The sequence below is a fragment of the Camelina sativa genome, chromosome 7 (genome assembly GCF_000633955.1).
Source record: "Camelina sativa cultivar DH55 chromosome 7, Cs, whole genome shotgun sequence".
In the NCBI taxonomy this organism is placed as follows: domain Eukaryota; kingdom Viridiplantae; phylum Streptophyta; class Magnoliopsida; order Brassicales; family Brassicaceae; genus Camelina; species Camelina sativa.
This window is the reverse complement of record NC_025691.1, coordinates 29837565-29862359: the sequence shown is the minus strand read 5'-3', so window position 1 is coordinate 29862359 and position 24795 is coordinate 29837565. Positions and strand designations below refer to the sequence as shown.

The 24795-nt window shown below is 35.8% G+C and overlaps 4 protein-coding genes across 5 annotated transcripts; 2 read left to right on the top strand and 2 right to left on the bottom strand.

Annotated features, from left to right (window-relative positions):
- LOC104703335 (lysophospholipid acyltransferase LPEAT1) lies at positions 16-3110 on the bottom strand. 2 transcript variants are annotated; one of them, XM_010419342.2, is made up of 9 exons: positions 2308-3110; positions 1834-1959; positions 1689-1726; positions 1484-1548; positions 1204-1272; positions 991-1124; positions 746-886; positions 576-639; positions 16-283 (listed from the first exon to the last, which is right to left on the bottom strand). In XM_010419342.2, the coding sequence occupies exons 1-9, from the start codon at positions 2815-2817 to the stop codon at positions 264-266; spliced, it is 1167 nt and encodes a 388-aa protein (XP_010417644.1). In that variant the 5' UTR covers positions 2818-3110; the 3' UTR covers positions 16-263. The 2 variants fall into 2 exon arrangements, with proteins under 2 accessions (XP_010417644.1, XP_010417643.1); XM_010419341.2 differs by lacking the exon at positions 16-283 and having other exon boundaries at positions 407-639; positions 2308-3109.
- On the top strand, positions 4937-7195 carry LOC104703333 (aspartyl protease family protein At5g10770-like). The gene is made up of 2 exons (XM_010419339.2): positions 4937-5256; positions 5707-7195. Exons 1-2 carry the CDS (start codon positions 5070-5072, stop codon positions 6984-6986), a joined length of 1467 nt encoding a protein of 488 aa, XP_010417641.1. The 5' UTR covers positions 4937-5069; the 3' UTR covers positions 6987-7195.
- Positions 6493-9503, bottom strand: LOC104703334 (probable folate-biopterin transporter 3). The gene is made up of 6 exons (XM_010419340.2): positions 8849-9503; positions 8488-8747; positions 8270-8365; positions 8015-8185; positions 7271-7884; positions 6493-6869 (listed from the first exon to the last, which is right to left on the bottom strand). The coding sequence occupies exons 1-5, from the start codon at positions 9222-9224 to the stop codon at positions 7294-7296; spliced, it is 1494 nt and encodes a 497-aa protein (XP_010417642.1). The 5' UTR covers positions 9225-9503; the 3' UTR covers positions 6493-6869; positions 7271-7293.
- On the top strand, positions 11026-14299 carry LOC104703331 (AP2-like ethylene-responsive transcription factor At1g79700). Its single transcript, XM_010419338.2, has 8 exons — positions 11026-11276; positions 11373-11455; positions 11723-11731; positions 12088-12176; positions 12425-12498; positions 12588-12638; positions 12781-12857; positions 13815-14299. Exons 1-8 carry the CDS (start codon positions 11107-11109, stop codon positions 14213-14215), a joined length of 954 nt encoding a protein of 317 aa, XP_010417640.1. The 5' UTR covers positions 11026-11106; the 3' UTR covers positions 14216-14299.

Genomic DNA, 24795 nt, shown 5'->3' with positions numbered 1-24795 from the left:
TTTGAATTCGCCTGCAAGATTTGAACCTGGCATTGGATTGAATCATTGATCTTCTTCATTGAAGTTTTTAAGAGGACGAAGAACTATTTGCTGTGTGTGTATGTGTGTGTCTAAAGTTGCTTCAGATGGAAACAGAGACAAAAAAGGAAAAAAAAAATACAAGTTTCAGAAATGAGATGTATTCTCTGTATAGTTGTGTTAAAAGTGTTTCCTTCTCCTATGAATAAATGAAATATACGGACCACGAATATCGAGTGTCCATATTAGCTTTTGCAAAACAAACCTGCACGAACACGAAAGAGATGCTTCAGATTTACATGCCCAAACTTTCCATCCCATCCACAGCTTCTTTTCTGATTTATTGAAAACTCACTATAACACAGTAGTTAAAGAGACACACATAGAATTGAGTTTTGTAATCAAACATTTGGCTTTTATTATCATCAAAGATCCATTATTCATTCAATCACAGTCATGGTTGTTTTTTGGTAATGACTACTACATTACAAACATTGTCAGGCCAGTAATATTTCATTCTTCTTTCTGATGGAAATCACGGGTTTGACTAAGATTACCATTGAGAGTTGCGTGATATATCCTTTTGTCGCCAAGTCCCAAATCCGATAAAATCAAGTTGCCCTGAAAGCAACAGAAAGACAAGCACAACCAAACGTTGGTAAGCAATAACACGCAAGCCAAAAGTACATATACAGGTCAAGTCTTGCTGCAGTTGGCAAAGCAATACCTCGGTGGCCATTAATCTCCGAACATTGCTAGCATATAGTTTGGGATCATCTTTCTCTTCTTGTGATGGGTAGTATACAGGTAACCGTATGACTTCCAAGTGATTTACGAATTGACAGAGAAGGAATAAGATGTGGCGTGCCTGCAAAACAAGAAACACGATTCTTGTAACTCGACTAAAGAAAACCTGTTTTTTAAAAGCGGAACTTCTGGGAAAACTGCAATTTTTTAGCAAGAAATACTCACCCCGGATATTGTATCCCAAGCCACGCTGAAGCGCTCGTAAGGATATTTTAAAATCACCGGAAGAACAGGAGTTCCAGCCAAAAATGCACCTGTCTTGAATGTAAGTAAGTAGTCTCCGTTGGTAGTTGTTCCTTCTGCAGTGAGAGCAAATAGAAGTTTTAAGGAAACAATGATGGTTTGGTAGACAAATTGATTACGAGAGCAATATTGAACCTGGAAAAAGCATAATAGTTGGAGCAGATTTGTTCCTATGAGCTTCTCGAACTCTTTCATTTACAGTGCCTACAAAGATAAGAACAGTGGTTAGATATATAGTATGACAACTATTTATAGTAGCATCAGAGATTAGGGTCATAAATTTCTTAATTATCAAGTGCATAACACAGACTACCAACAAAAGGAAGTAATACTAGAAAAGAATACACTAGCTGAAGACTTTTTGGTACTTGGAAAGAATAAAAAGATTTTGCTTCGTTTTGTACGAATCACATACCAGATACACCCTTGAAATCAGGCGATTTTGCTTCTCGTTGAACATAGACACAACCAAGGCATTTGCTGCCAGAAAACAACGAAATAAGATATAATCAAGTGTGAGATGATCAATACAAACGAATAACAGAAACAAGGACACTTAGAAGTTGAGATGAGGTACAGAGATTTTTTCAAGAACTTAAGATAAGTCATTCACAACTCACCTAATGAGGCCAACAAGAGGAAGTTTGCCCACTGATCTCTTCAGAATCAAAATCATGAGGGAAAAGAGAAATAAATGTTAATGCCCTCGCCAAAACGACACCCAGTTTTGCAGAGCTACCAAAGAGTATATATCTATCAACTAACCTTGGCGACAAAACTTGGAAAAGAAGCAGACATATGATACAAAATGTCCAAGTACGAAACGTGATTGGACACAATGGCTCCAGGTCTTTCAGGTTCCTCCGTGGCGGCATCCCCTTTCTGGCTAATCTGCAGCCAAAAGAGAGAACAAATTAAGATAAAAGGCAAACGCCAAGCCATCAGTGGGAACTAATAATTGAATCAATTTCAGGAAAAAAAGAGGTCCCAAGTAAGGACCATCTTAATAAATGGTACAGCAACCTAACTTCTCCTTTGAGCCAACATTGTCGTACCAAGCTAGAATCCTACCAATAAATTGCCTCTAAACTATTATATCTCCTTACAGCAAAGTCTGACAACACTTAAGGTTCCTTATAACTAACTATCCAGTACAAGAAGTTACTACCACATTATGGTCTATACAAATACAAAAACTAATCATAGCAGAAACCCTTGCAGACTTAGCTAAGCTTATACCTCTGCAGAAGTAGTTTTAGGATTAGGATCCATGAGTGAGTCACGATCCAAACGGGTCTCATGAATCCAGTAAAACCCAAAAACGAAAAGCAAAACCCTAGAGAGAAACCTCCCACAGCTGACAATAACAGTACGTTTCCATCCTCTCATGTGAGCATAATCTTCCTGAACAACGACACCACCTTCTTCTTCCTCTTCCTCTGCCCCACGATAAGGAGCAGAAAAGAGCGTAAAAAGCCTACAGATCAAGTAATAGAGAAGCAAGAGGCTCATGGAGAGAAGAAACCGCAGCGGAACAAGCGTCACCATTGCGACAGCCAACTTAATCTTCTCAGTCATGGGAAAAGGACCCAAACCCATCGTCCCATACAAATCCGTCCTCGCGTAAGGTGCGAACTTTTTGTCTAGCTCTTCAATGGCAGCAGCCAAATCGGATTCTGATTTCAGCAAGGGTCGTTCCTCTTTGCTCGAAGGTGGATTCGAATTCATATCTTTGAGCTCTGATTCCATTGTTCTTCTTCTTCTATTCGCCTAAACCTAAAAAAAAATCTAATCTTTTTTTGTTTTTTTCAAAGAAAGAAAGGGGCTTCTTCAGGTATTGAAATCACACAAGGAAGAGTGGGTTCGTGTTGGAAGATGGATCTGAAGAAGAAAGTGTCATCCTTTTCTCTCCTCCTCGTCGTCGTCTCTAGATTTCCCGTGAAGATTTCAGCTTTCGCGCACACGTAGATTCGCCGTAAAAGGTAAACATATGAAACGTAACAAAGTGCTCTAATTCGCTGGAACAACGTGCATCTTAACTTAATATACGCTCATCTATCATAACCGTTGGATGGATTAGTTGGAACAAAATCGGACCACGACTGTTAATTTTTGTTGCAGAATTTTTACAAATTTTACAAATCTTTTAATTTTATTTTTCCAGATAATGTCAAAGAGATTTTTCCTGTTATTTTTCCCATCTTATTTTTAAATTTTTTTTTTTTATAGTTGTAGATTTATTTTCTTATCCAAACAGAAAAACAATTCCTTGTTTGATTTGGATATAAATTTCGTGATACACATTTATCTATCTTCTTAGATAATATTTTTTTTTCCCGAATTGATGTGCTATATAAGATGAGAAATTGAGAGCCCTAGTAAAATATGAAGAAAATAAGGTAGAGATATGAATTTTTTTTCTTTCTTTCTTACAATGATTAAATCTAAAGATTAAAGTTTGCTGCGTAATTTTTTTTTCAGTTAATACAAAAAAAGAATGAAATGTCATATACGGTAACGATAACATTATAAATCAATTGATTATACGTATAGTCTGAGTAGAATGAAACAAGTCAAATAAGTGGTAGGACCAAATTAATGATTATTCCTAAAAACGTTTTTACTAATTACTAGTACTATTCACTCCTTTAGTGGCAAACAGATCAAATCAAATCAGGTACCAACTTGCCCTGCTTAATATAAAACCGTACGGAAATCACAAGGCATGTTTCTTTCAACTACCAAGATTAATCATTTGCATTTTTTTTATCACTTTGAGTCTTTATAGTATATGATTTGTATGGAGAAAGCAGACTTGAACATTAAGCAGACTTTTCCTAATTAAAATTTCAAGTTTGCTGAATCCAAGACATAATCATAGGCTCATAGCTATGCAACCTTCCGTCAATAGACAATAGTTACTGCTACCATAGTACCATGATGTATATTAGTACAAGTGTACAACATGACTGAAATCTTGACTCGATAGTTGAAGCCTTGAGAAGAATTAAAGATCATGTGAAAGTGGACATGGGAAGGAAAAACAAATTCGAGGCAATTTCCACGAGAGCTACAAGCTTAAAAACCTTAGTTAATGACGTTAACTGTGTTTATACTCTCAGACAAATCCTAAAAACAAAAGTGGAAGTTGCGACAGTTAGATTCCCTGTTATATAGTCTTTTCTTCTGTGTTTAATTTGTTTGTTCTTTGTTGATAAGCAAAAAAACAACGCATATATTCAAATCTTAGGTCATTGTCTTTTTTTTTATGGTCATGTCATGAGTCATGCATGACCTTAATAAGTTATCTACAACAGTAATCATTATTACGTAACAATGTTTATTTCAAGCTTAGTATGTAACAATATATATTACTAGGGCGAGCTATATAACATACTTGGCATTTTAATGTTTACCTAGAACTTAGAACAAACTAAATTCTAAATATATATATTTTGAAGCAACAGAATTAGTTTACTTTATTTATACAAATGTTATAAATTAACCTCAAGTATAGTATTTAGAAGAATATGGTATTGGCGTTGTATATATATCAGTCACCGCTTGTTAATAATATGAAGATTGATTATAACGAATTTGAAACCCTCCACTTGCATTAGGGGACAAGACAAGACTCTCTATAAAAATTAACAGAGGTAGTAGCACCACCAGTTCCACTTGCACACATTGAGTTCTTCCTTTATTAACAAAAACAAAATTTTATCGTACATTAAAAACCACCAAAAACAAATGTAAATATTTAGCAATTTGGTAAATTAATTTTGTCTTGCAGTAATTCACGTGAATCCCCAATAATTTTTCTCATGCAAACAACAAAGTGGGGTCCTAATTCTTATGATTTGCCACTTCTCTCGCCAGCCCTTGTTCTTTTGTTCTCTTCACTACATCCAAACTCCCCAAGAATCTCTCTTTCTCCTCTCTTCTCTCTTCTCTCACCTCTTATTATTTTCCTCTGAATTAAGAGAATCATCGTTACGAAAATGTTGAAGAAAGCAACATATCTTCCATTGAATCTTTCACTTGCTCCTTTGCTTCTTCTTCTTCTTTTCCTTCTTTCGTGTGTTGTTCATGGCATCCACGAGAAGAAGATCCTCCGAGTACACAACAACATCTGGTCTCCCAAGAAATCATACGAAGCTTCGAGTTCATGTTTCTCTCGCAGTCTTGGTAAGTCTTGTTTTTTTCTTTTTTCCTTTAACGCTCACCAACCATAGAGAAGAGAGAGTTGTGGATACTATTCCTTTTTACTTTAGTTTAATATTATTGATGGCGTGAATTAAGGTTAGATTAGCAAAAGTCTCAAATTTTGTATAAACTCTTAATTAAAGTCATTAGCTTTTTACACTACTTTATAATATCCTTTCTCCTCGAATTGGGATTAGTATAGCTATTTTTCTAAATCTTTACATATAGAATCTTGAGCTCCTTTCCTCCATGGAAGACAACTCATCTATCACATATGTTTGTATATTCTAGAGTATACAAAACCTCTGTTTCCTTTAATCTCTTCTTGTTGACTCTTTCTTTACTCTGTTTATGTCAGTTGTTTATTGCAAAGAGACAAATGATGATTCTGTTTACTTTATTAAAAATGATGATTATGCTTTGAAAACTTAGGAAACGGAAGAGAATCCACTACACTGGAGATCAAACATAGAGAAATTTGCTCAGGAAAGACTACAGATTGGGGTAAGAAGCTGAGAAGAACCTTAGTTTTGGATAACATTCGAGTTCAGTCACTTCAACTCAGAATCAAAGCACTGACCTCAAGCCGCACCACCGAACAATCTGTTTCCGAAGCTCAGATTCCGTTAACCTCAGGGATAAAACTTGAGACTTTGAACTACATCGTTACAGTTGAATTAGGAGGGAAAAACATGAGTTTGATCGTTGACACTGGAAGCGACTTGACTTGGGTCCAATGCCAGCCTTGCAGATCATGTTACAACCAACAAGGTCCTCTGTATGACCCATCAGTCTCATCTTCTTACAAGACGGTTTTCTGTAACTCATCCACTTGTCAGGACCTTGTAGCAGCTACCGGCAATTCAGGCCTTTGTGGAGGTTACAATGGTGTCGTAAAGACAAATTGTGAGTACGTTGTCAGCTATGGAGATGGATCATACACTCGAGGAGACTTGGCAAGTGAAAGCATCCTATTGGGGGACACAAAACTCGAAAACTTTGTCTTTGGTTGTGGCCGAAACAACAAAGGTCTGTTTGGGGGAGCCTCTGGTTTAATGGGTTTGGGAAAAAGCTCAATCTCTTTAGTCTCCCAAACATTGAAAACTTTCAACGGAGTGTTCTCATACTGTCTACCTTCTCTCGAGGATGGAGCTTCTGGTTCATTGTCTTTCGGTAATGATTCCTCTGTGTACAAGAACTCAACTTCAGTTTCCTACACGCCGTTACTACAAAACCCTCAGCTTAGTTCCTTTTACATTCTGAATCTCACCGGTGCTAGCATTGGTGGCGTGGAGCTGGAAACATCAAGCTTCGGTAGAGGGATACTAATCGATTCAGGAACGGTTATCACGAGATTGCCACCTTCCATTTACAAAGCTGTGAAAACAGAGTTTCTGAAACAGTTTTCCGGGTTTCCTTCAGCTCCTGGTTATTCAATCTTAGACACTTGCTTTAACCTCACAAGTTACGAAGACATTAGCATCCCCACTATCAAAATGATCTTCGAAGGTAACGCTGAGCTCGAAGTGGATGCCACCGGTGTGTTCTACTTTGTCAAGCCTGACGCGTCTCTTGTTTGCTTGGCCTTGGCAAGTCTGTCATATGAAAACGAAGTCGGGATCATCGGAAATTACCAGCAGAAAAACCAGAGAGTAATATATGATACAAAACAAGAGAGGCTTGGAATTGCAGGAGAAAACTGCAGTATCTGATGATGACTACCCCATAACTTATAAAAACCCTTTGTGTTCCCTTCATATATCATGAAAAGCCAAATCATCTCTTTTGGCAAAGCCAATTTGAAATTCTCCCACTATTCTTATAAATATTTATGTCTGTATCCGTATAGCAGTAGCTTATAGTGAATTGTAAGAAACTATGTTTGATGATCTTATGAGGAAGGAAAATGATAATGATCTAAACCATAGGAACAAACAACGAATAGAGAGAAAAAACACTTAAAAAAGGTTTTCTCAAGAATCTGATGTTCGTGTACCTGAAAACACAAATGATTCAAACTCAAGCTTCATCACGGATCAGAGCTGTCATCTCTATCTTCTCTGTATCAACACCTTCACTTCTTCTGTTTGTTAACATTTCAGCCGGGAGAATGGTTGAGTTTGAATCAACATTTGGTATCAAAAAGACCAATCCAATTGGAATTACCCTCAATAAACTCCTGATCACAATAGCCAGCCAGAGATTATCAAACTGAGTACGCGTAACTTTCAAGGCATGGAGTAATACTCCTCCGCCCCATGACGACATTAGGTGTCCTACGTGTTCAATCGACATGAGCAAAGCAAAGAAAGTGCCTTCCATACCGGCAGGGCAGAGCTTGGAACTGAGAACAAGTAAAGGTAACCACTTGATTCTACTTATCATATGTGAAACAAACTCGTCTACCACAATGAAGAAGTAATCAGGGAGACCAAGCTTCAGATTTATGCGCAGCACCAGGATCAAATCCAGAAATCCTGACAGGACAGATAGGGAAAGTGCCCAAAAGACGACATTCCGGAAAGGGAAGTTCTTCAGAAAGTTCTGATAGAGAAGTATGCCCACAAGAGAGCCGATTGCACCAAACGACATAATGGATCCAACGGCTTCCTAAGGAACAGAAAGTAACAACTACCTTAGCCAAAAACATTACAGATAGTTCCCAAATGATTTAAGAAAGGGCAGAGAAAGTTAAATCCAACTCTATTTGTGTTAGAACTTATGCAAAAGGTGAAAGCACCTTTGAAAAGGAAGGACCATCCTTTGAATCTGTGTACCAATAGAACATGCCTTCATGAATGTGCAAGCTCACTGCTGCTGACAAAAGCATGAACAAGCATGGTCGCCACACCTCACCATATTGAAAGGTTTTCCATATTGCGCTTCCAGCGTCCAGAAACTTCTCGTTCGCCTGAAAGCAGAGTTAACTCCATTACATCATGACATACAGTACTTTATAGCATACGGTTGGGCCAAAGGGTAGCAAACAACATACATGTTTACGACCTAAGCTGCGAGAAGGAGATTCTTTCAGAACCATCCCCACTACAACAACTAACCCTGCAGTCAAACCAAGTAAACCGTACACACCCTGCCAAGAAAAAGACAATGTTAATTTTAAATCATTTGTCTGAAACTTGTGTGCATACTAGCATAAGAGGAAATCTTAACATGTAGACTCTATGAATTCAAGAAGAGCTATAAAGAGCCTACCTTGGCCCCAATTAAGTGCACCAAAACGCCGCTAAGGGAGAAACCAACCAAGGATCCAATGGAAGAACTCAAACCACACAAACTTTGCATATCTGCAGCAAGCGTAGGATGGCTTATGCTACATTGTGTTACACAAGCATCAATGGTTACATCTGCTATAGCAACACCAGCACTTCCTGCCACAAGACAGGACAAAGCCAGTGCAAGATGCAGATTCGTGTCCAGCCATAACACCATCATGGAGATCATAGCAAGAAAGCCTACAAGTCAATAAGAAAAAACAAAACAAAGAAAGATTACATCTTTCATATATCAAGAAGCAAAGAAACTAACTTTTTGACTTCATTCGCTTGAATTTTACCGGCGAATATGAAATAGGGTCGCCTCCGATAGCCCCAAACAGGGACAACATCAGTCAAGAGTCCCCAGAGAGGTTTAATGATCCAAGGAATCTGAATCAAACCAACGTAAATCTGAGCTTGAGAAGGTTGTATCTTCTGCTCGTCTTTAAAATAGTATTGAGTGCTGACTTTGCTGAGACCTTTACCAAGGCCTTGGCTAACACCATAGACGACAATAACACCGAAGAAGAAGCTCCAGTGAAGCTCTTCAATAAGCATAGTTAGCCACCGTAAAGGCCGTTTCAACAACAGATCTAAAACCCCTGCTTTGCTCTTGTCTTGCTGATTTCGTCGAGAATCAATCTCGTACTCTGCTTCCTCCGATCGATTCGCCATGTTTTGAGGAATTTGAGACAACACAAGTTGAAGGGATCCTCCTTGACTACTTTAACTAAACTAACACCCATATATAACTACTTTATTGGTTTGATGACGCCACGGATGACGAAATCACGTATGCACAAAACGAATCAAACAAAGTTTTGGAATTTGAAACTCGTGAGTCGTGAGTACACACGCCCTGCCACCTACTACGATTCTACGAACATCTCAACTTACTTAGGCCATGAATCGTAATTAGTTTTTAGATGGTTTTTGGTTTTTAGATTTTAGATTTTGAATTTTGGTTCCTGATTTCTTAATTTTTAGTTTTTGCTATTGAATTTAAAATTAATAAATAAAAAATCAAAAACTCAAAAATTAAAAATGTTCTGGTTGAAAATAATTATTTTTTACAAAAATCACAAATTATGGTTTTTAGTTTCTCTTTGAAATTGCAAGAAACCACCCAAAAACTAGTTTCTTTAAATTCAAGGGAATCTATTTTTTAAAAATCTTGAATGGTAAAAAAATAGATTTTCAAAGAATCAGAATCCAAAAACTACTTAAAATCTAGTACACATTCAAGGCCTTAGTCAGTCAGTTTACAAGAGTTTCTATCAGAACTTATTGGGCTTTTAACCCAAAAAAAAAAGTACACTATATAAGCTTTTTTTCACATGTGGCAATTATGTTATCTTTGTCATTCAGTTTCTAAAGTTGTAAATAGAGATTTCATATTGTGCAATTTTCAGATACGAACGGCAAATTTCACAATCATATAGATTTGTTTTATCACCTGTCACTAGTACCATATACATACAATTTATTCGACGGGTGCTTGCTTAACAGTTAGTAAACTAGGACGCTGATTAATTGGCAAACTTTACCATAACTGTTGACATATGACAACTCCTCCCACCTGCAAATAGATTGAGGGTCGGTAGTAGTAGAAACATTATAATTTAATCAACTATGACTTATATACATACATACAATTAAGAAAGTAGATGATGGTTTGGAAGTTATGATACTTATTAATTTATAACATTGTTCATAACTTTTACTACCATAAAAAATTCTTCTATTTTTGTGTGTGTGTTGTGCTGTTATGATCAAAACCGTCATATTTGTTAACGAATTGCTATAGTTATTGGGAGGACACTACACTGGACACGTAAATATGAATATAGTTAAATAAATATTCAAACAAAAAAAAATGAAAAAGATAACAAAGTTTCTTGCTATTTTGGCATCACATCTCTCATGGGCCGACCAAAGAAGTAGATCAACCAAGAAGCGATAAATCTTGAGGCATCCAATTTTGCTTGCCTACTATCTCCAATTTTTTTTCTTTTGCTAAGTAGGTTCTTCCACGTGTTGGACCATTAACACATCAATTGATTTTTTATTTTTTATTTTTTTTTTGTTTTGCTAGTCATAATCAACTTAAAAATGGTTCATTCTGATTAGAGAAATTCTTAATGGTGTTCAATCTAAATAAGAAAAGTGCCAAAATGGTAGCATATATGAATCGAATTAAAAATGTGTGATAGTGTGGACTAAATGGTTGTTATAGAACGGAAAATAAAAGGTAAAAAAAAAAAACACACAAGAGATAATCAGAGTCGGTTTGAACAAAAAAAAAAGAGATAATCAGAGTCATAATCTTAGTGATTTAATGGTATGATCAAACATATTCCATTTGCACAATTTAAATACCTATATTTAAACAAAAATTGTTAAAGAATTTTTATATATAATATGAAAAGAAAATAACAAAAGAGAAACTGTGAGGGATTTAATATAAATACGCAACCATTAGCAACTATCTTTCTCTCATTTTCACAATTTCATTCGTCGCTCATCCCTTTATTTTTATTTTTCTCATTCACCGGTAATGGCAAAAGTCTCTCGGCGGAGCAAGAAAACAATGGTTGACGACTATGAAATCGGCGATAAAACAGCGTCTGCGTCTGAGTCCATTGTGTTAAAATCCAAACGCAAACGTAAGTCGCCGCCTCAAAACACTCCTCCTCGACGCAGCTCCTCCTATAGAGGCGTCACAAGGTTTAACGGAAACCCCTCAAACGACATCCTTTAAGCAGCTTCCTTTTTTTGGGGTCATTTATTTTAGTTTGTTTTTTCTAATTTCCGGTTGAATAGGCATAGATGGACTGGGAGATACGAAGCGCACTTGTGGGATAAGAACAGCTGGAACGAGACTCAGACCAAGAAAGGTCGACAAGGTTTGTGTCTCTATCAGTCTATGCTTACACATGTATCATCTATGCAGCCTGTGTTACGTAACAAGATTTTTGTTAGCTTTTTCTTATTGATCATAGATTGGATTCCGATGAATTCGGAAACTCCTTAGTCCTTTTTTCAGGACCAGACTTGGTCCTTCACTGTTCTTGATTTGATTCTTGATTTTTTTTTTTTTAAATTAATTGTGGTATATTTTATGATGGTGATGTGCAATGGATGATGAATGAATGCTGACTCATCAAGTGCAGTTTATCTAGGTGAGTTTTTTTATTTTATTTTTTATAAAGCCAATATCCATATCATTTCCATATATAAGTTGAAGAAAATACATAATGTAATAAAGTATTGTACTTTTTTCTTTTAAATATATTCGACAAAGTGATGAAAAAAAGTCCACATATGCATGTGTGATATGGTTGTAAAATTAAAAGAATGAATTCCACCGAAACTGGTAGAGCCGGTTTATTATTATTAGCTGTTCTTTTTTTCTTTTCTTTTCTTTTTGGTCCAACGCAATTCGTATTAATTTGTCCTTTTCTTACTTATATTTAAATAATTAAAACCATATCGTATATATTCTTTATTAATTTAATATATATGGTTTTATGGATAGGTGCTTACGACGAAGAAGAAGCAGCAGCACGTGCCTACGACTTGGCAGCATTGAAGTACTGGGGACGAGACACACTCTTGAACTTCCCTGTAAATTTTCTCCAAATCCATTTGTTATTATTAATTTTCTTATGACATACTATGTGTTTTTGTTATGATCTTTGTTTGCTGCTACACAATGTTCTTGCCTACTAATTTTTAGAACACAAGAAACAAGAACAAAGCATGTGTATACTTTAATACTTGTAAACTGATTTAATATCTCCATCAAAAATGTTTAGAGAATAAATTAATTAAATGGAGTGTTAAACTTCGTGTTTATTTGGTTGATTTCTTAGTTGCCTACTTATGAAGAAGACCTCAATGAAATGGAAAGCCACTCCAAGGAAGAGTATATTGGATCATTGAGAAGGTAAACGAACGATTAATTTGAGCATTCAAGTATACCAAATGATTAATTAGTCATAGTTTCTAAAACTAACTTACAACATTTCGGTGTAGAAAAAGTAGTGGGTTCTCTCGTGGTGTATCAAAATACAGAGGAGTTGCAAGGTAAATAGATTTTAATATAAATACGTAGTCATATAATTAGACTAACTGCTCGAATATTATAATTATAAGTTGCCAATGAAAAACACGAAACTTAAAAAGGAGTGTGTATATATACATAAGTTGTTGAATCATAAATTTGCAGGCATCACCATAATGGGAGATGGGAAGCTAGAATTGGAAGGGTGTTTGGTAATAAATATCTATACCTTGGAACATACGGTACTTAATTGATCCCATCTATCCTTACTTACTTTCTATATTTTCTTTGGATAGTGATATATTTTATATTTAAATCTTGGAGTTTGGGATTAATATATAATTGGAGTTGTTATCTGTTCTCCTGTTAAGTGGGACATTAGTAGACCATGCATGACATGATCATTTCATATATCTATTTTATATTACGGATATTAAGATAGAATTAATAATGGTAGGAAACAACCGAGGTCATGTTATGCATGAATATAGGTAAAACGAACAACTCCTAAGATTTTTTGTTTTCTTGTCAACAACTCCAAGAAAATTTAAGCCACACACATGATAGATCTCATAGAAAAAGAATATGTACTATTGATTGATATGTAAGATTGGGCGCTTGGTATGGGGACTTAGTGTTTTGTGAACCTTGAAGAGATTAATCAAAAATCTTGTTGGTTGGGAACTAGATCACCAAACCCAACTACTTACTCAAGCTATTTACTATATTGTGCTCACTTTTTAAGTTACTCATCTAACTTTATTGACAGATTCATTCCCTTCCATATTATTAACTACATATACATGTTTCCCAACTTGTATTATTATTTTTGTCGTATGTAAAACTCATCAATAAGTGCATTACCAAAATTAAACCAGAATTTTGATATGCCGATGATATTAATACAAATTATGAGGTTATGTATCCCCCTCATTTTTTAGTGACATAAAATGAACACATGCAAAAGATAATGTTTATTTATAAATAGATCACATGACATGCATATTTCTGTAAAGATCACATACCTAACATGAATATTACTATATTAGGCAAATGCGTGATAGTTATCCACTTAATACATTGGGAAAAGTTTTATAAAAAAAAACATATTTATACCAGTGGGATGGAAGTTCTGTGAAATTATGAAAGTGTACAATATTTTTGATTTGTAACATTTTGCACCCTGTGCACACGTGCAGCCACGCAAGAAGAAGCAGCAATCGCCTACGACATCGCGGCAATAGAGTACCGTGGACTTAACGCCGTTACCAATTTCGACGTCAGCCGTTATCTAAACCCTAGCGCCGCCGCCGCAAATCACCAGGATAAACCCGATCCCAATTCTAAGCCGATCCGAAAACCTAACCACGAGCCCGAATCGTCTGATTATAACGAATCTCCGAAATCAGAGGAGATAGTCGAACCATCCACATCGCCGGAAGCTATGCAAACTCGCCGGAGCTTTCCTGACGATATCCAGACGTATTTTGGGTGTCAAGATACCGGCAAGCTAGCGGCGGAGGAAGATGACGTTATATTCGGTGGTTTTAATTCGTTCATAAATCCTGGTTTCTATAACGAGTTTGATCATGGACCTTAGATCGTATTTTCACAAGTTTTGATTTTTATCATCTATCCATATAAGAAATGCAGCGAATATATATATATATACTAGATTTTAACCCGGACAATATTTTTAATTAAATTTTTTTAAATTTTTTTATTTGTTATTTTTATTTCTTTTTTTTTTATAATTTTATTTTGAATGTTAATTTTAAGATTTCACCCTTATATCACATGATTTGTGTTCTACATTTCTAACTAAATCAGCTTAAAATATATATATATATATATATTTACTATTTTAATATTGATTGTACACTGACAAAAAAAAATTATGGTTTAAAGGTTAGATTTTTACAGCTTTTTCAGTATTAAATTACTGTTTTTAGATTTAACCCGTTATACATACACAATAAAATATTAATCTAGTTATAAAAAAAATCCTAAATTATCATATAAACTAAATTATCATATAAATTACATGATTACTATGATCACATATTACTCTACTAAATCATTATAAAGTACATAAAACATTTAATAGCCACTTTGGAATTAATTAAACAATCATCAACAAAAACTACTAACAACTCTACCAAACTCATCTCTTTTTTTTCTCCTCCTCCTATATATTTTCTTCCTCTCTGGCCTCAACATCGACCCCTTAAATTTACTCTCAATCATTTGAAAAGATATACAAATGAATCAAAGCGAAATCTTGGGGTGTACCAAAAACTGAAAAGCTTGGTAAGTCAAGAGGATAATATATATTCAATAATAAATATAAAGGTGAGCAGCTCACTGTAAGCTAAACTCAGAATTGATTTTTTTTTCTCTACATGTATTTGTGACATAACTATATGGAGTAAAAAAAAAATAGTGTAGATATGAAATAAATTAAACAAAAACATTTAGATTATTTACTAACTGGAAGGTTGCATGTTCATCGTAAAACCAAATTTTTTTTTTTCAAATAAATGGATTTTAAACCACCTAAAATAAGAAAAGAATAAGTATTAGAGATGAAAAGACATAAACATTTTGTACCAATAAACTAATAAACGAATAAGTGGGCACCTGTTTATCGCCAACACCAAATCAAGTGTCTCAACCGGGAAGGTCACTTCGCGAGTTGATATATGAAGTTGTGTATGAATTGATGCATTTTTGTATTGCTAAGACGTTATTTACACTACAAGAAAACAGGTGATTAGGGACTACAAATAGCGACTACATATGTAGTCGCCAAAAATAACGACTACATAGTGACGATTTAGCGACTATTCTGTGACTACAGGAAATTAGTCGCTACTGAGTCACTCTATAGCGACTAATTCATGCAGTCGGTACGGTGGTCGTATTTTAACGACTACGAGGCGACTATATTGTTAATGGAATTATGTAGTCGCAATTTAGTCGCTAAATTAACGACTACAGTACGACCACATCAAATAGTCGTATACTTTGGCGACTAAGTTGCGACTCATTCGGCGAGTCATAAGGTAGTCGTAAAGTGGTCGTAAAATTTGGCGACTGTACGGCGACTCATACGGCGAGTCATTACATAGTCATCGTGTAGTCCCCAAATAGTCGCAAAATACAGTTAAAAAAAACGTGTTTTCCATGTGGGGGTCGGTGTACCAACTTTTATTATATAGTCGCCTATTAGTCACCTATTAGTCACCTAGGAAAGTCTATAAAAACGAGTTGCACTCATTTGTTCTCTTCATTCCGAACAAGACACTTTCCTTTCCTAAAAAAAAAATTCTAAATCAAAAAAAAAAAGTTTGGCTTTATATAATCTTATATTTTCTCACAAAAAAAAAAATATATATATATAATTATAATGGCGGGATATTACAATTATGGTGGTAATGGCGGTAATTATCGGGAGTGGATGTACAAGAGGTTCGATGAAGTGACGGAGAATTTTTCATCTGAATTCGAAGTGGGGGTGGACCAATTCTTAACATTTGCAAGTAGCCAAGATACAGTTCAGAATAATGGGGGTAAGTTTCTCTGTCCATGTAGTGTTTGCAAAAACAATAGATGTCTCTCGGGTAGAAGAGTTATGAGTCATCTGTTTAGTAATGGATTTATGTCAGATTATTATTTTTGGTATAACCACGGAGAAGAAATTAATTTGGATATACAAAGTAGTTACACTGATAGGACTTATGATGGGAGTCATAAAGAAATGGGTAATGTAGTAGAAGATCCATATGTGGATATGGTGAATGATGCATTTCGTTATAATGTGGGTTTAGATGATAATTATCATCAAAATGAGAGTTATGAGAATGTGGAAGAACCGGTACAAAACCATTCTCAGAAATTTTACGACTTGTTAGATAGTGCAAAAACTCCTTTATATGATGGTTGTCGTGAAGGTCACTCGCAATTGTCATTGGCTGCTCGAGTCATGCAAAATAAGGCGGAGTATAATATGAGTGAAAAGTTAGTAGATTCGGTTTGCGGAATTTTGACGGATTATTTACCAGAAGGCAACCAGTCTACCGGTTCACATTACGAGACAGAGAAATTGATGCGTAATTTGGGCCTTCCATATTATACAATTGATGTTTGTATTAACAATTGTATGATTTTCTGGAAAGAAGACGAAAAGGAAGAGACATGTCTATTTTGTGGTTCACCAAGATGGAAGCCTAAGGAGGACCGACGGAGAACAAGAGTACCATATAGTCGTATGTGGTATCTACCTATTGCTGATAGGTTGAAGAGAATGTATCAGAGCCAAAAGACTGCAGCGGCAATGAGATGGCATGCAGAGCACCAATCAAAAGAGGGAGAAATGAATCATCCTTCTGATGCGGCGGAGTGGAGATATTTCCAAGAGCTTAACCCTCGGTTTGCGGAAGAACCCCGTAACGTCTACCTTGGATTATGTACCGATGGGTTCAATCCATTTGGCATGTCTCGTAATCATTCACTGTGGCCTGTGATCTTGACTCCATATAATTTACCCCCTGGTATGTGCATGAATACGGAGTACTTGTTTCTTACAATTCTGAATTCTGGGCCAAATCATCTGCGAGCTAGCCTCGATATCTTCCTACAACCTTTTATTGAGGAGTTAAAAGAGTTGTGGTCTACTGGAGTCGATGCATACGATGTGTCTTTGAATCAAAACTTTAATCTAAAAGCAGTGCTGATGTGGACGATAAACGAATTTCCGGCGTATAGCATGTTATCGGGATGGACCACCCACGGTAAATTGTCTTGTCCAATTTGCATGGAAAGTACAAAGTCGTTTTATCTACCCAAAGGAAGGAAGACATGTTGGTTTGATTGTCACCGAAGATTCCTGCCTCATGGTCATCAATTAAGGAAGAACAAAAAAGATTTCCTGAAGGGAAGAGACGCTTCTAACGACTATCCACCGCAGTCTTTAACTGGTGAGCAAGTTTATTACGAGCGTTTGAAAGGTGTAAATCCACCAAAAACCAGGGAAGTCGGTGGTAACGGTCATGAAAAGAAGATGCCAGGCTATGGAAAGGAACATAATTGGCACAAAGAAAGCATATTATGGTCGCTACCTTATTGGAAGGACCTCAATCTCCGACATAATATTGATGTGATGCATACCGAGAAGAATTTTGTGGACAACATCTTGTATACTCTTATGAGTGTACATGGTAAATCTAAAGATAACATCATGTCAAGATTGGACATAGAACAATTTTGTTCTCGACCACACTTACATATTGATAGGAAGGGTAAAGCTCCATTCCCAGCATATACATTGACAAAGGAAGCCACAACAAGTTTATTGGAATGTGTCAAACATGCGGTGAAATTTCCAGATGGTTATTCGTCAGACTTGGCTAGTTGTGTTGATCTGATCAATGGCAAGTTTTCAGGAATGAAGAGTCATGATTGTCATGTTTTTATGGAGCGACTTCTTCCATTTATCTTCACAGAACTCCTAGACCGTAACGTTCACCTTGCATTATCAGGTATTACAGATTACTTATTTAATTAAATAAGTACTATATATTTTTAAATATAATTTCCTAAGACATGAAATTTGAATACATTTTCAGGGATTTGAGCATTTTTCAGGGACTTATGCTCAAGAACTTTGCAAAAAAGTCGCGTTCAAATTCTTAAACATAACATTGTTTTGATCTTATGCAACTTAGAGAAGATATTTCCACCATCATTTTTTGATGTGATGGAGCACCTGCCTATACATCTCCCATATGAGGCAGAATTGGGAGGCCCTGTCCAATATAGGTGGATGTATCCTTTTGAAAGATTTTTCAAAAAGTTGAAAGGAAAAGCGAAGAACAAAAGATATGCGGCTGGATCAATCGTTGAGTCCTATATCAATGACGAGATTGCTTACTTCTCTGAGCACTACTTTGCCGATCATATACAAACAAAATCAAGGTATAATTAAATGAAATTAAAATTTATACTTAATTTGAATTATTTTTAATTATCTTATTTGATCAGGTTAACAAGATTCTATGAAGGTGAAGTCCCAATATATCATGTCCCTGGAGTCCCTAATATATTTACTCATGTCGGTCGCCCAAGTGGGGAAATGCATGAAGTATGGCTTTCAGAGAGAGACTATCAGTGCGCACATGCATATGTTTTACGGAATTGTGACTATTTTCAACCAATTGAGAGGTATATAATATAGACTCGCAAATATATAGACTCCACAAATATTTCTCATATATATTAAATATATTTAATTTTCTTAGTATGTTCGAGGATTTTCTTTCTACCAAATATCCTGAATTAACCGAAAAAGAACTGTCCACGAAAAGAGCTGAAGAATATCATGTGTGGGTGAAAGATTATGTAAGTATACTCGAACCCATGTAACCGACTCTGATTATGCATTTATTTAATTATATCATTGATATATAATATTTATATGTATACGCAGGTTATATACTGGAACGCCACAAATCCATTTCCTACTTGGGTTCAAGAGATAGTGCATGGACCTTTACACAAGGTCAAAACTTGGCCAATATACTTTACAAGAGGCTATGTGTTTCATACGCAGAATCACGGCGCTGGACGGAAGACATGTAACTATGGTGTATGTGTTAAAGGTGAAAATTACACTGATGCATCTGATGGTGCAGATTTCTATGGGAACTTAACTGATATCATAGAACTTGAGTACGAAGGGATGACCAATTTGAGAATCACACTTTTTAAGTGTAAGTGGTATGATCCTGTCATTGGTAGAGGGACTCGGAAGAGCAATAGTGGCGTTGTTGACGTGAACTCTTCGAGAAAATACAACAAATATGAGCCATTCATTTTAGGTACGTAAGACTCAATATAATTTATATATAAGTTTATTTAATGTAACTATCCATACTAAATTGCGATTTTGTGCAAACAGCATCTCAAGCGGATCAAGTTTGCTATATTCTGTATCCATACACAAAGAAACCAAAGCGAGAGTGGCTAAGTGTTCTGAAAGTAAATCCGAGGGGAAACATTTCAGGAGAATATGAAAACGATGAACCGACTCTGTTGCAAACAGAAAATGATGATGATGTATTGATGACTACAGTTGAAGATCTCATAGTCGACAATTTGGTAGCAGAAGCTAATCCAATAAACCTTGATTACGATGTTGGAGATGCGGATCCAGAAGATGAATTCCAGTGTAATTTATCGTCTTCTGATGAGGAAGAACAAGAAGACGAAGATACACAATTATTTGGCAAAATTACTATGTATTTGTTTTTTAATTTTTTTCTTTTTACTGTGTAATATTTGTGTAATATTATAAAAATTATTCAGTATTTTATAAATAAACTTGGTTAATTCAAATTGTAATTCAAATTTTAAAATTTGGGCTTAGATTAAAATTTGGGCCTAATTAACCAAACACTAATCCTAACTAAACCCAAACCCATTCTCAATTCTCTTCTTCCTCTCGATCCCCCTAATACGAAAACCCTAATCCATTCTCTTCTTCCTCTCGCAGCCTTTGCCTCCTCTCGATTCCCCCAAATCTGTAACCCTAATCCTTCTCTTCTTCCTCTCGATCCCCCAAATCTGTAACCCTAATCCTTCTCTTCTTTCTCTCGATTCCCCCAAATCTATAACCCTAATCCTTCGCATCATCTCTCATACGATGCCTAATCGAGGAGGAAGGAAGAGGAAAACTGGTCCTAACCATTCTCAGAGAGTCGGAGTGTCAACACCAAATCAACGGCCGCACACTCTACCCAGTCAGTACAACTTCACGCCGGCGGTCCAATCTCCTCCTCCGCTGCAGACGCCTGAAGTACAACGACAGTCATCGGCGGCCCAGATCCGGAACTATCCTCCGCCTCAACAGCTTTTTCAGAACTCCTACACTCACCCACCGCAGCCTACAGTACACCCAACTCCTTCTGAAGAAGTCCACTACAATCCGTCGCATCCTCCGCCTTCTCTAGTTGACCCTCCGCCTTCTCCAGTTGAAGTCTCTCAGACTCGCAGTCATCGTTCGCATCCATCGTCTCAAGGCAACAATTTCCAAGCTGATTATCCTCCGATGTTGCCGGAACTCCAGGAGGACACATTGCGGGCTATAAATGCACTGTTTGTAGTGCCAAACAGACATGAGTTCACCACCGTCCTCTCTCCCATTCCCCTACCAAAGACCGAATGGTATGGTTAGGTCTCGTCTCATTTCATATTAGTGTTTAGGTCTTGTTTAGGTCTCATTGGTTTTGGTTTTGTTTAGGTCTTGCTTAGGTCTCATTGTTTAGGTCTCATTGGTCTTGGTTATGAAGTGTTTGGTCTCTGATGCGATTACAAACTCTTTGAATAATGGTGCACATAACTCTTGATGGTCAATTTTGAAGCTATGGTGTATCGTTTCTTAGACTTAGCATTAAGTCTTCTTAGTTTAGTTGATATCATCCTTCTTCTTCTTAGTTTAGTTGAGATCATCCTTCTTCTTCTTAGTTTAGTTGATATCAAAGACTTAGCATTAAGTTTGATTATTGATTTGCTTTAGCCTTTGGTTTTGTTATTTTGAGTGTCTCTGATGGTTGACTTTGGTTTTATTGTTTCATGTGTATGGAGGTTTGATTGTGACACTGGATCTAAGCTTGTTCGGAAGATTACTAAAATTCTTTTAAACAAATTCGAAGGTCCTTTCTACAGCTGGACATGTGTTCCTCGGGATAAACAGGAAAGATACTTCATTGAGTTTGCGGTTAAGTGTTCTGTCCTCTAGTCTTCACATATAGCTTTAATCTTCCTATACTGCTTTATTCTTCATATATTGTTTTATTTACTTGTGCTTCTTTTCACTCACATTAGCTATTTCTTTTTGTTTTTTGTAGAAAACCCACACTTGGGATCCTTTGATAATTGGGATTGTTCAAGCTAACTTCGAGACCATCTGTCAAAATCGGCTCAAAGACATGGTTAGCACTGTGAGAACTACTAGACGCCAACCTAAATGGATTGGAACTACTCTATGGACAACAATGACAGAATACTGGGACACTGAAGAAGCACAACAAAGGAGCAAAACATATTCTGATGCCCGTATGTCTGACCGTAATGGCCTCGGTCCACATGTCCACCTCTTAGGGCCAAAGTCGTATAGACAGGTTCAAGACGAAATGGTGAGCCAATTCTGTTGTTACAAATTCGCCACTTTTATTTTTGACCTAGCTGTTACATTAAAAATTTACTTGTCTGTTTCTTAACATTGCAAGAAGAGGAATTGGGAAGAAAAGTACGTATTGGTGAGGTTTTCATCAAGGCACATACAAAGCCTGATGGGACATATGTTGATCGGAAGGCAGAGAAGATAGCAGAAACATATGAGAAGAATGTGCAAGAGAGGTTGTCTCAACTCGAGGACGATCCTTCTGCCATCTCAGATGGTTATTCACGGCCCCGAGAGCTAACAACTGAAGAATATACAGAAATCTTTCTTCAGGTTACGTTTTATTTTAACAATACACAAATGTTATCTTGGAGTTTAATTTCTCATCCTCTAATATCTTATTTTCTCTTACTTTGCAGTCCACTGAGAAGGATTCAAGAGGAAAACCTTTTGGAGTTGGAAGCCTCCATGACTACATTGTCAATGGCAAGCAGAAGCAAGCAGGAGACACTTCTACCTTTGTGGCTATGCAAGAACAGTTGAAGGAAGCTCAACTGAAGATAGAGGAGCAGGCTGTTCATATGTTGAGGCGTGATGCAGAAATTGCTCAACAATCCGAAATTATTGTTGGGCAGAAGGAGAAGATTGACGAGTTGGACTTGGTGGGGAAGTTTCTGGGGGAATGTGATCCACAGTTCAAGCAGTTCTTGACAACCCATTCAGCTAAAGAGACAACCACGACAGAGCCTCTTCAACAAGAAGATCCAACTTCAACTCCATAGGTTACTCTATGTGTTACCTACTACTAAGTAACTCTTTTTTGATGAACTCAATAGCTACACTATGTGTTGTACTTTGTGTTTTGGAAACTATAATAACTTTTAAGTACAATGTATTTTGGCATGAATATTATGTGTTGCTTTAGGTTTCCAATTAAGAATCATTTTTTGGTTTGGTTGACAGGGTTAAAAAGAAAAAAGAGAAATTACAATATTCTATATCCAGTTTCAGAAAACATTAGTCGCCAAATAGTCATCAAATTTTAACAATATAGCTAAAAACTAAAGTGACTATATAGTGACTACTACATATATTAGTCGCCAAAACGTCACCAAAACTTATACGACTATCTACCGACCAAATTAACAACCCATTTGTTCAGGTTTCTTAATTACAGAATAGTCGCAACCTAGTAACTAAAAATAACGACTACATGATGACTACTATGTATATAGTCGTAACGTAGTCGCAAAAGAGTCACTATAATTTACGACTAAATGATGACTACAGTGTGACAACATGTATATAGTCGTCTATTAGTCGCAAAATTGCGACTAAATTTACGACTACAACAATTAGCGACTCTCGATTCACGACTGTATGAAATAGTCGCTAATTAGTCGTAACTCTTGATTTTGCGACTACTAGGTGACTAATAGTGTAGTCGCAAAATGTGTGTTTTCTTGTAGTGTTATATAGTTTTTTGAAGATGGTAAAATTATATGTGATATGATTTTGAAGATGGTAAAATTAAATGTATATATAGATCAGTGTTCTAAAATGCGGCCTACGCGGGTGCCTAGGCGGCGGTTATATGCTATGCGGTGATCGAACGTCTCGAATTTTAGCTATACGGTATTTTAGGCGGTTTTAAATAATTCGGATGCCTAATAGTGTTTAGGCGGACATTATGCGGTCTAGGCGGACGCCTGTACGGATTCTAGGCGGTGTATTGACTAAAATAGTAAAAAATACTGTAATTAAATATTCTTTAAAATAATATTTTTGTTTCAAATAAATATTATAATTAGCCTCTAAAGTCTAAACTTATGAAATTTAATTTGGTTCCAAAGTAAGTATAAACTTACATTTTGAATGGATTGTGTTTTTTTTTTGTTTAAAATGTGAGATTATTATAGATTCTAAACTATTTTGATAGATAAGAGTTAATTGAATATAATATTTGATACTATCTTTTTGTTTTATGTTTTTCTAAAACTAAAGTGTATAAGTTTTCATCCTATATATATATGTAAATATTATTTTTATATAAATATATATTTATATATCTAAAATATATAATCCGCCTAAATTCCGCTTAGGCACCCGCATATACGGCTAGGCGCTAGGCGTTTGTCCACCGCGTAGCAAGCGCATAGCGCGTTTTAGAACACTGATATAGATATTTAAAACTGGGATATCAAAGTTCAAAGGAATCAAGATGTTCAAGGTAGCAACTTAAAAAGAACACAACACACACCATTCAAATCAATCATCTCAGTTTTTTTTTTTTTGTAGAACCAACTTTTTTTATTTGTATAAATATATACCAACAATCCTATAAATTAGGACCCCAAACACACAAAACTCTCACCACCAGCCAAATTATCGAAGTCCAAAATACACATCAAGATTAGGAAAATGAGTAGGTCCTTACAATAAATTGAGGATACGTTGTATAATTCATTAGGGCAAATGACACCCACACCCACTTTCTCCTAAAGTATTATCACAAAAACCCACTTTCCACTCATGGTATACTTTCCCAAGTTTTTTGCTTATGTGTACACTTTCCTTTTACATTTCTGCCCTTACTAACAACTTACCTCTCTTTCTCTCTTTCTTTTCTCTCTTTTTCTCTTCTTTTTTGTTGTTAACACTTTAACAAAATAAAATATATTTATTTGTTATCATAAAACAAATTTTCTATTTATTTATATAAAATATGTTATGATTATATATTTTCTACATTTTAAGATACATATTGCTATATTTTTTATGAATTTTTAGATTATACAGTATCCATCAGTCGTTGAACATTTGTTCAATTATAAGTGGATAATCAATTGCAGTATTGTTAATAGATAGTTACTTGTGTTTATTCATACAAAATATACATACATAAATTTGGTTAGATCTTTATCCATAGCATATTATCCATAACACAACATAGACCAAATAAGTACAAAACCCTTTAATTCTAAATTTTAAATCCTAGA

Bases quoted from the DNA above. Each gene is read 5' to 3' on its own strand.
- LOC104703335 (XM_010419341.2), bottom strand. From the start codon at position 2,817: ATGGAATCAGAGCTCAAAGATATGAATTCGAATCCACCTTCGAGCAAA. The intron at 1,727-1,833 runs GTTAGTTGATAG...TTGATTCTGAAG, and splicing joins TTCCAAGTTTTGTCGCCAAG to AGATCAGTGGGCAAACTTCC. The intron at 1,125-1,203 runs GTTCAATATTGC...CTCTCACTGCAG, and splicing joins AACTATTATGCTTTTTCCAG to AAGGAACAACTACCAACGGA.
- LOC104703333 (XM_010419339.2), top strand. From the start codon at position 5,070: ATGTTGAAGAAAGCAACATATCTTCCATTGAATCTTTCACTTGCTCCT. The intron at 5,257-5,706 runs GTAAGTCTTGTT...TTGAAAACTTAG, and splicing joins ATGTTTCTCTCGCAGTCTTG to GAAACGGAAGAGAATCCACT.
- LOC104703334 (XM_010419340.2), bottom strand. From the start codon at position 9,224: ATGGCGAATCGATCGGAGGAAGCAGAGTACGAGATTGATTCTCGACGA. The intron at 8,366-8,487 runs GTAGGCTCTTTA...TTTTCTTGGCAG, and splicing joins TGCACTTAATTGGGGCCAAG to GGTGTGTACGGTTTACTTGG. The intron at 8,186-8,269 runs GTATGTTGTTTG...CTCTGCTTTCAG, and splicing joins GCAGCTTAGGTCGTAAACAT to GCGAACGAGAAGTTTCTGGA.
- LOC104703331 (XM_010419338.2), top strand. From the start codon at position 11,107: ATGGCAAAAGTCTCTCGGCGGAGCAAGAAAACAATGGTTGACGACTAT. The intron at 12,177-12,424 runs GTAAATTTTCTC...TTGATTTCTTAG, and splicing joins ACACACTCTTGAACTTCCCT to TTGCCTACTTATGAAGAAGA. The intron at 12,639-12,780 runs GTAAATAGATTT...ATAAATTTGCAG, and splicing joins AAATACAGAGGAGTTGCAAG to GCATCACCATAATGGGAGAT.